General features: G+C 44.9%; 1 protein-coding gene across 1 annotated transcript; it reads right to left on the bottom strand.

Moving 5' to 3' along the window:
• Window positions 1–9,273: 9,273 nt before the first annotated feature.
• LOC112932921 (large ribosomal subunit protein uL10-like) lies at window positions 9,274–10,507 on the bottom strand. Its single transcript, XM_072723008.1, is given in 3 exon segments — window positions 9,274–9,940; window positions 9,972–10,095; window positions 10,098–10,507. Coding segments are annotated over 3 exon segments (1,128 nt in total). The 5' UTR covers window positions 10,450–10,507; the 3' UTR covers window positions 9,274–9,288.
• Window positions 10,508–11,314: the final 807 nt, after the last annotated feature.

Genomic DNA, 11,314 nt, shown 5'->3' with positions numbered 1-11,314 from the left:
CATCATTACAAGCTCCCCGCTCCACTGACTAACTGCCAGAGTCCACATGCTGCCCTCTCCGTGTGGCTTCAGAGTCCCCGGGTTAAATCCGACCCCGCCCAGCCAACCCTAACTCTTAAACAACAACACAGCGTTGCCTTTGGGCCTTAGAGGAGTGTTGGCCCTCTGGGACTTCAGCTCCCTACCACTGCCTTTTTTTTTTTTTTTTTTTTAAGATTTTGTTTATTTGCTCATGAGAGACCCAGAGAGAGGCAGAGACACAGGCAGAGGGAGAAGCAGGCTCCCTGCAAGGAGGCGGATACAGAGCCATAGCTTTGTAGTTGGAAATGCAGAGCCTCAGGCCTGGTCTGCATTTTCACCAGATCCCCCAGTGATCCCACCGCACATTCACATTTGAGAAGCGATAGCTCTATTCAATGAAGGGAAAGCCATGCCTACAAAATGCAACAAAACAAAAAAACACAGCTTCAGGAGTGATCATATTCTAGCTCATAAATTAGGGAGCAGGTTCACAGATAATATTTATTTTGTGATTAGGTTTTATAACCTATTTCAGGGTTTTGTTCAAAAGTTACCTCCTCAATGAAGCTTTTATAGCTGTACTATTCAAAATTATATCTACTCTGTGCTCCTTTGCCTCTTTGCTGCTTTATATTTTTTCCAGAATGCTTATTACCATCTCAAAGAAGAAAAGTGTCAGTTCTTCATTTTTTAAAAAAGATTTATTTATTTGAGAGAGATCAAGAGAGAGAGATCACAGAGGAAGAGGAAGGAACAGCCTCCCCGCTGGGCAAAGAGCCCAATGTGGGACTCGATCCCAGGACCCCAGGATCCCACCATGAGCCAAAGGCAAAGGCAGACCCTCAACCACTGAGCCGCCCAGTTGCCCCAGTACCACTGCTTCCTGAGCCCGACCTTGTCCCCTGTTTATCTCCCCAGTCATTCTAGCCTCTTGTCTCTGTTAAGTTCAAATTCTGCTTCCGCCATGTCCTAGCTCTGCCCTTGGGCAAATGGCACGCTCCCGGAGTGCCAATGTCTTCATCTGTATGATGACGACTCAGTGAGATCTTATGGCACATGGAGTGTTCAACCCAGGACTTGACACAGAGTGATGCCTAATAATTGTTAAATATGGTTTTAAATTTTTCAAAGCCATTTATTTGGTGATAAAATATTTGATATATACCATAGAACATATTCCTTCCAAAAGCATGTATTGAGGACCTACTGGGCACCAGGCCCTGTTGTGAATGCTGGGGATATAGTGGGTACTAAAACAGACTCACATGCTGGTTTTGTACTTTACATATAGAGAGAGAGACAAGATATAAATTTTAAAAACTGACACTTTACAAAGCACCTGGATGGCTCAGTCAGTTTTTGGCTCAGGTCATGATCTCTGGGTCCTGGGATCGAGTCCCACATTGGGCTCTCTGCCCAGCAGGGAAGCTGTTCCTTCCTCTTCCTCTGTGATCTCTCTCTTGATTTCTCTCAAATAAATAAATCTTTTTTAAAAAATGAAGAACTGACACTTTTCATCTTTGAGATGGTAATAAGCATTCTGGAAAAAATATAAAGCAGCAAAGAGGCAAAAGAGCACAGAGTAGATATAATTTTGAATAGTACAGCTATAAAAGCTTCATTGAGGAGGTAACTTTTGAACAAAACCCTGAAATAGGTTATAAAACCTAATCACAAAATAAATATTATCTGTGAACCTGCTCCCTAATTTATGAGCTAGAATATGATCACTCCTGAAGCTGTGTTTTTTTGTTTTGTTGCATTTTGTAGGCATGGCTTTCCCTTCATTGAATAGAGCTATCGCTTCTCAAATGTGAATGTGCGGTGGGATCACTGGGGGATCTGGTGAAAATGCAGACCAGGCCTGAGGCTCTGCATTTCCAACTACAAAGCTATGGCTCTTGTTACTATTATTATTTTTATTTCTCCCTTACAGCCTAACCTAGCTTTTGCTGTCATCTCAAGATGCTCCTCCACCTTCCTCTCTCATCTCCACCAAGATGCCTTCTTGCCTTCCACCTTCACATTTCTCTCCTTTCTGATGACCTCTGAAGCCCTTTGCAGCTCAGTTAGAAAACCTGAGTCAGGAGGTCCACATATGGCTTGACCACAAGCTCTATGTGTGGCTTTGAACAACTCATTGGCCTGCTCGGTGCCTCAGTTTCTCCATTCTGAAAATGAAAGACAACAGGCTATTCAAGATCTCTTCCAGCTCAGACTAGGAATCAGATTGTGTGGTGGGGGAGGGGGACTTCCCAGCACTGAACCTCATACCTGTGTTGGGAGGGGTCCACCTTCTGGATCAAATATCAGATTTTGTTTGGGGCGAAAGTATCAAATACTCATTCTCACCAGGCTGGATTGTTTGGCTGGAACTTCTAGAAGTATAGGCTGAGGGCTACCTACAAGGAGAGATGATCTGGCCTCCAGCTGTCAGCGGTGGTCGGGGGCTATTTGGTATGGTTCCAGCCATCTGTCTCCCCTGGGTTTCTGTTTTCTGTTTCTCTCACCAATACTCTAAGCTTCCAGGTATCCTTTTAACAAATTCTTCTCTGCCTAAGTTACCTAGAATTGGGTTCTGTTGTTGGCAACTGATGAGCTTCAAGTGGTCCTGTGTCATAACATGGGTCTTTTTTTTTTTTTTTTAAACTATGTGTCTTCTTTGAGTGTGGCATACCTTTTGGATGTGTATGTCTTATGTCTTCCCATCTCCCTCCCTCCTCAGATAGAGGGGTATCTGGAGAGCCCAAACAGTGCAAAACTCCAAACAGCTGGTTTGTAGATATAGGATCCTTTCAAAGACTGTGGAGCATCTTCTGGTTCAGAGGGCCAAATTGTTATCCTGATACGGCCCTCAAGTGGAAATGTTTTGTTTGTAAATTTAACAGAAAAGTTTCAGATTTCCAGATTTTCTTGAAAAATCAGAAGATCTGGCCACACTGACCCACAGTTGCATGCAGTAACATTTTGTTGGAGATGAGTTGCACCTACTGCCTTCGGAGTGTAATCCACAGTCTCTGCTAATCCCTATTGTCTTATGCCTGGACTGCTTCATTCATTTAAATTATCTGTTTGGGTCCCAGAGGCATTTGAATTTGCACCCCTTGTTTAGGTGAGTAGAATGTTGTGATTTGTGCTTGATTTTCCTTAAGCATGCCTCTTAAAGCCACAATTGGGGATAGGATATGGCGGGATGAGATGAGCACTGACTCTGGAATCATTTACTAGCTTTGTAACCCTAGAAAGGTCCCCTCACCTCTTGGACCTTCAGTCTTCTCAACTCTGAAATGGGAATTGTGTGCCACAATGTAAAAAAGATGAGATTGGTAAAGCATGACACAGAGTAGATGTTCACTAAAAGTTTAGTAAAGAGCATTATAGCCATGCTCTTTGGCATTCTGAAATCTTACATTTGGAAGGGCCCAGTGGGATGCTTGGCTCATAGTGGGTGCTTAGAAAATGTACATTCTCTTCCCCCAGCTTCTTGATTGCTGGGTTCCTGGGTAGGGAGGTTTTGGCTGAGCCAGGGCAGAGCAATCAGGCCACGGTACCCTACAGAGGGGCCCTGTGGGTTAGAAATAGACTGGTTTCCAAATAGCTGTGAAACATTAGGTGCGAGGGGGTGGGCATGACACCTCCTGGAATATGGCTAGTAACACCCCCCACCCCACCCCGATCTGCATGGGACCCGTGGGCTTCATGCAATAGAACTGACAACCTGTCCAGGTATCTGAACCTGGGATTCAGGTAGGATCAGACCAGCCCAACAGCTTTGGCAGGGGCCGGACATAACTATGTGGAGGGAGGAAAGGCACCTGAGAGAAAAAATCACAGGAGGGAGACACCAGGAAGAGAGGGCCTGACGGAGGGCTAGGCTGAGAGATTGGCAGGAACAGGTGTTCAAAGAACCAACTGAGGCTCTGCCCTCCTTCATCCTCACATAGCTCTTGTTTGCTCTGTGATGAGAGAAGGCTGTGGGATGAAGGCAAGAAGGGCCCAAACAGTTCTACCAAGGGATCCCCTTCTCCGAAGGAGCTCACTAGGAGACACTGCAGAGGACTGGCCAGACAGAGGGGTAAGCATGGACTCTCCCAGGCAGGCAGGTTCTGAAAGGAGGTCAGCAGTAGGGTAGGGCCTGAGCCCCACAGAAAACCGGCAGAAAGGCCTCAGGCAGCTCTGAAGCAGCTCCTCCTGTTCTGGACCTTAGCCAGAGCCAGAGCCCCTAGTAGAACCTAGCATGTCACTGAACTACTTGGTGAAGGGGACCCATGTTCAAGGCGGGACTTCCTGTCGGCCCAGCTTTGGAGATGTGGAGGTTTGGTTTAAGTACCAAGGCTGTAGGTGGGGGCTTGGGTGTAACCAAGGCCCATTATACTCATGGTTCATCCATGGCTATTTGGCGCCTGCTCTGTGCCCAGCTCCATTCCAGGAATACGGGGAACACCAGCAAGTGGGAGCTTCAAAGCAGTAGGGAGATAACAAGCAAGTACATCGTATGGGTCAAAGTAAATTCTATGGTGATATGTGCTGTGAAGAAGATAATGTGATGTACTGGAGTAGCTGAGGTGGATGGGGCTGAGTGAGTAGAGCAGACTTGGTCATCTATGTCACCATGGGATGAGCCAGGGGCTTTTGCCTTGCCCTGGTGGGGCCCCTGTCTCATCTAAGAAGTCAGGCCCACTGAATGCTTGCCCAGGAGGGCAGGCCAACCCTGTAGCCCCCTCAGTAATCCAACCCTAGAGATCTCACCTAAGAATGAGGCCAAGAGGGTGGGTATCCTCTGAACCACCAGCGGGGTTTTGCAACATGCTCCTACCTGTCCAGATTCGCCCAGAGTCCAGGGAGGGGGTGTCACTCTGACTCATTTCAGGTGGAGCTGGAGAGCCGCCTGCTATACATTCCCCCCTCAACTGCCCTGGCTGTAGGACTCTGGGAGAGGATCTGATTAGAGACACTCATAGAAATAGGGGCTTATGATCACTGGGGAAGCAACCCTACCTTGCTGCACCTTGCACCGTCCACAGTGGCCATGATGAAATTTAAGGTTCATTTCTACCCCTTTCTGTGAACAAAGGGTGTGGTACACCTTGAGGTCATGATGTCAGCATTTCTCAGGGGATTGGCCTAGGGTTGTGTTGCTGCATCTGAAACACTTGCTCTAAGAGGCAGCCAGTGGGCAATGGCCCCTACTGTTGCTAGTCTGTGCTCTTCCTTTCTCAGAAGTACCTCCTTCAAAATCCAATCTCACTCACTCAACCCAGACTCTCCCCCCCGCTCCACTTCTTAGGATGCCACATTTTTCCTGGATTCAAAGCCTGGCCTCACTGTCCATTTATTACCTGTCTGCTCTTCCACCACCCCTTTCCCTTCTCTGCATTTTGGCTTCCTCTTATGTAAAATTGGGACATAGAGTCTAGCCTCATAGGGTTGTCATTATTTTTTATTTAGCAAATACTGCAAGAGTTAAGAGATATAAAGCATTTTGAGCAGTACCTGGCATATAATAACCACTTCATAAATGGTTTCTATTTTATTATCATTGCGATTAAATATTTACCTGGTGTCTGTTCTGCTGGGCATTGGAGATTCAGTGCTGGGGAAAAGAGACACCTTACAGTAGACAAAGGTACAGTAAAGAAGGGGCAGTATTAGGGCAACTGGGTGGCTGTCAGTTGAGCATCTGACTCTTGATTTCAGCTCAGATCATGATCTCAGGGTTGTGGGATTGGGCTCTGTGTCAGGCTCCATGCTCAGGAGCACAGAATCTGCTTGAGATTCTCTCTCTCCCTCTGCCCTACCCCCCAGCACATGTGCTCTCTCTCAAATAAATAAATATTAAAAGAAAAAAAAAGGAATGTGTAGCATCTGGCACATAGAGGATCCCCAGTAAAGGGGAGTGGTCCTCTGCCCTTGCTTCCCAGGAAGGAGCCCTGGGAACACTCCCCCCACCCCAACCCCCCACGCCTGTCCTCAGTGCTCACTGAAATCTACAAACCTGACACATGATGGAGGTTGAGTGAATGTCCTGGTAGTCAGGAGTGTGCCTGGCACTAGTCACCTTAGGGTGTGGCATATGCCACATGGGAAAGTTTTCTCTGGGGAGGAGTCTGCCAGATGGGGCAAGCTTCAAGGGCAGTGGGCGAGTCCTCTCATAATCCTCAGTTGCTCAGCCAGTGTCTAGAAATAGGGTGTTAGAAGGTTGCCTTCTTCAGATATTCTTGGTCAGGCCTCGATTTCCCTTAGGGTGCTCTGACTCAAGTGTGACTCTCAGGAGCAGAGGTGGTTCATTTCAGCAATTGAAGCAATTGAATTGAGGTTTTGTGATTTTACCACCCTATTCTGGTATTCAAAGTTGTCATTCAGGGCTTCACTGAAGTTGTGGCCTACAAGATCCAACTCACAGGCAAGAAGGGGCACAGCCTGATGCTGAGGGCATTTTATTTAAAACACTTCCTGCTCTAGGGCAGAGGGGCTCAGGTGGAGATGGATCAGTTGTGAGGACAGAGGTAGTGTTAACTTTTGGGACAGAGGGATTTTAAAATACCTTAGAAGACAAAGGTATAGTTTAACGCCAGAAGCTAGGTTTAGGTAAGAGATAGAACAGAGTTTATGCAAACAAAAAGGCTACAGGAGATGTGTTCATAATAATAGCTACTATCGGTTGAGTGCTCACTGGGTGTCAGGTACTTTGCGAAATGTTTCAGCTGGATTATTTCCTGTAATCCTTACAATAGCCTTGTGAAGTTGGTGCCATTGTGATCTGCATTTAAGATAAAAGAAAGAGGAGGCTTAGCGAGGTGGGGCTGCCTGCCCAAGGCCTTGCAGCTGACAAGTGACAGAGCCAGGATGTGAATCTAAGTGGAGTGACTCCAGAGCCTGCAGCATTAGCCTCTCCACCAGTGTTATTATTTGGATGAAGCATGATGGAAAAATTAAGAATCCTGAGCTACAACAGACAGAAGAATACTAGTGGCAGGTACTTTACCTTTACCAGATGGGTTTTTAACCCCGACTGGGCATTAGAATAAAGAAACAGTATAAAATGTAGACTTCCAGTCTCCACTGCTAGAGATACCTCTCCAGTAGAGGGGCCTAGCATCTCTATTTTTCATAGTTTTTCAAACGATTCTGACATTGTGGGTTGAAAACTACCACCCTAGCCTGAATAGCAGTTTTCAGAGATCTCACCTCTTTTCATCCTTGAATATTTTCCAGGGAGCTCTAGGCTAGGATCCAAACCACCTTAGGGATGTATAGGAAGGGTTGTGCATTGGACCAAGGATAGGGTTGTGTCATCTGGTTTGACTCAAATCCTGGCTGTGTCATGAACTAGCGATGTGACCTTGGGCAAAATGCTTCACTTTTCAAAGCCTGGGTTTCCTTAGCTTAAAAATAGAGCGGCTTATGCTGACCTGAGGTGGTGCTCTGAGGAATAAAGGGTGAGGGGTGGTAATAGCAGACTGGCTTGGTCAGAATAACCTTCCCTCAGATAACAATGATAAAATCTGAACAAAATACATACCAAAACCCTCCAGTTATTTGAAGCCACTGTAGAGCATCCAACAGTCGGCAGAAATGTGAAAGGAGTCAACTTTTGAAAGATAGGAGATATAGGCTGAAATTTGTACTCTCAAGGCCTCTTGCCTGAGGCACTCTCTAATCTGTGTGGGAGGTAGGGATGTGTAGAGAGCTGTGGTCTTACTGGTTTCAGGTGTCAAGAGTAAAGAAGTCCATGAAAATTGCTGGAAAATTAAGGTGTGTGTGTGTGTGGGGGGAGAATCCCAGAGAGAAATGAGCTATAGAGGAGATGAGTTCCAAATTCTGTATATAAACTCCATCTAAATCCTTGGCTGACAACTGGACTACACACATGCACAGGAGGCTCCAGAGATCTCAGTGAAATCGTAGCTGTAAGCTGAAAGAATGGTGTGGAAATGTCAGGGGCCACCATCTAGATGGGTGCAAAATTTGGAGTTTTAAGTCCAGCCAAGTTAGTTGCCAGCTAAAACAAAGTTAAACACTCTCGAGAGGAAATAACAGAATCCAGGGTCTCTACACTGGATCACTGACAATGTCCAGCACACAAAACGCAAGTAAATTGTAGTAGACATATGAAGAAACAGAAAACTGACTTACACTCAGAACTCATTCTCAAAGATAAAAGTGACAATCCAGATGTTGGATTTAACATCAAGGACTTGAAAGCAAGTCCTTACTGATAAATATTTTCAAAGCCTTAAAAGAAATTATAGTGAAGAAATAGATGAAGAACCTCAGCAGAGAAATTGAAACTATAAAAAAGGACCAAATGGAAATCTGAGAACTAAAATGTGTGATAACTGAAATAAGAAATTACTTTGACATGTTCAATAGCAGTTTGAAGATGACAAAAGAGTGAATTTGAAGATCAATAGAAATTACCCATTCTTAGGGATCCCTGGGTGGCTCAGTGGTTTAGTGCCTGCCTTCTGCCCAGGGCATGATCCTGGAGTCTCCGGACTGGGTCCCATGTTGGGCTCCCTGCATGGAGCCTGCTTCTCCCTCTGCCTGTGTCTCTGCCTCTCTCTCTCTCTCTCTCTGTCTCTCATGAGTAAATAAATAAAATATTAAAAAATAAATAAATTACCCATTCTGAAGACCAGAGAGAAAAAGAAAACTGGAAAAAATTAAATGGTTTCATGAACCCGTGAGACAACATGAAAAGATCTACTAACCATACATAATTCAATTTTTGGAAAAAAGAAGGAGAAGAAAATGTCTCTGCCTCTGCCTCTCTCTCTCTCTCTCTTTCTCTCTGTCTCTCATGAATAAATAAATAAAATCTTAAAAAATATATATATATCTAAAAAAAGAAAAAAAAAGGAGAATGGGTCATAAGAATATTTGAAGAAATATTTGCTGAAGTTTTCTCAAAATTTAACCAAAAATAAATTCACAGATTTAAAAAGCTTAGTGAAGCCCAAGCAAGATAAATACAAAGAAAACCATGTCCAGCACAGCACAGTCAAATCACCAAAATCCAAACAGAATGAGAAAAATCTTTTTTAAAAATTTTACTTTTTATTATTTGTTTATTTTTTAAAATAATGTTTCAGATTCTTTAATGTTTTTCATTTTTTAAGATTTTATTTATTTATTCATAGGACACACACACACACACACAGAGGCCAAGACACAGGCAGAGGGAGAAGCAGGCTCCATGCAGGGAGCCCAATGCAGGACTGGATCCCAGGACTTCAGGATCACGCCCTGGGCCGAAGGCAGGCACTAAACCACTGAGCCATCCAGGGATCCCACTACATTTGTGTCTTTGGGGTAAAGACCCAGTAGTGCAATTGCTGGGTTGTAGGTTAGCTCTATTTTCAACTTTTTTTTTTTTTTTTTAAGAGAAGTAAGCCTTTTTTTCCTTGTTTCACAAATAAACTTGGCTGAATTGGTTGCTTTTTGGTGATTAAAGAGACCAAATCCCATATCCTTGTCCGATTCCTCCGACTCTTCCTTTGCTTCAACCTTGGCTGGGGCTGCGGCAGCAGCAGGTGCAGCAGTGGTGGCAGCAGCCACAGGAGCAGCAGCCACAAATGCAGATGGATCAGCCAAGAAGGCCTTGACCTTTTCAGCAAGTGGGAAGGTGTAATGAGTTTCCACAGACAAAGCCAGGACCCACTTGTATCCCTTGATGATAGAATGGGGCACTGATGCAACAGTCGGGTAACCTATCTGCAGACATACGCTGGCAATGTTGCAGACACCCTCCAGGAAGTGAGAATGCAGAGTATCTTCTGTGATGTCAAGCACTTCAGGGTTGTAGATGCTGCCATTATCAAACACCTGCTGGATGATCAGCCCAAAGGAGAAGGGGGAGATGTTCAGCATGTTCAGCAGTGTGGCTTGGCTGGCTCCCACTTTGTCTCCGGTCTTTTTTTTTTTTTTTTTTTTTGTCTCCAGTCTTAATCAGTTGCACATAGCTCAGGATTTCAATGGTGCCCCTAGAGATCTTAGTGGTAATGCCTAAAGCCTGGAAGAAAAAGGTCTTCTCAGGCCCCAGACCTGTGTTCAGGGCTGGCACAGTGACTATGGAGCTATGGCACCAGCATGGGCAGCAGCAGGAACCTTATTGGCCAGCAGCAAGTCCCTGATCTCATTGAGGTCCTCCTTGGTGAATACAAAGCCCACATTCCCCCGGATATGAGGCAACAGTTTCTCCAGGGCTGGGTTGTTCTCCAGATGCCCTCGGATGGCCTTGCGCATCATGGTGTTCTTGCCCATCAGCACAACAGCCTTCCCGCAGAGGGACATGCAGATCTGCTGTATCTGCTTTGAACCCACATTGTCTGCTCCCACAATGAAGCATTTTGGATAATCATCCAAAAGTTGGATGATCTTAAGGAAGTAGTTGGATTTCCAGGTCGCCCTGTCTTCCCTGGGCATCACAGCGGTGCGTCAGGGATTGCCACGCAGGGTTTAAAGACGATGTCACTCCCACGAAGATGCCTGGAGAGAGGAGCTCTATTTTCAACTTTTGAGGAACTTACATACTGTTTTCTAAAGTGGCTGTACCAGCTTGCATTCTCACCAACAGTGTATGAGAGTTCCCCTTTCTCCGCATTCTCACCAACATTTGTTGTTTCCTGACTTATTAATTTTAGCCATTCGGACTGGTGTGACCTGGTATCTCATTGTGGTTTTGATTTGTATTTCCTTGATGCCGAGTGATATGGAACATTTTTTCATGTGTCTGTTAGTCATTTGTATGTCTTCTTTGGAGAAATGTCTGTTCATATCTTCTGCCCATTTCTTAATTGGATTATTGGTCTTTTGGATGTTGAGTTTGATACAGTCTTTATAGATTTTGGATACTAGAGTGCCTGGGCGGCCCAGTTGGTGAAATGTCTGCCTTCAGCTCAGGTCATAGTCTTGGGCACCCTGCACTGGGCACCCTGCTCGATGGGGAGCTTAATTTTCCTTTTCCCTCTGCTGCTCCCTCTGCTTGTGCTCTCTCCCTCTGTCAAATAAATAATGAAATCTTAAAAAAAAAAAGATTTTGGATACTAGCTCTTTATCTAATTAGACATTTGCAAACATCTTCTCCCATTCTATTGTACAAGACGCATTCTTTAAATACAAAGCTACACATAGGTTGGAAGTAAAAGAATGGTAAAAGATACAAAATAAAAATGCAAATCATAAGAAAGCTTCAATGACTATATTAATATCAGATAAAGTATATTTCAAAGCAAAGACTTTAGGGGCACCTGGGTGGCTTGGTAGCTGAGTGTCTGCCTTTGGATTGGGT

Source organism: Vulpes vulpes, chromosome 10, assembly GCF_048418805.1.
Source record: "Vulpes vulpes isolate BD-2025 chromosome 10, VulVul3, whole genome shotgun sequence".
NCBI lineage: Eukaryota > Metazoa > Chordata > Mammalia > Carnivora > Canidae > Vulpes > Vulpes vulpes.
This window is presented reverse-complemented; position numbering and strand designations above follow the sequence as displayed.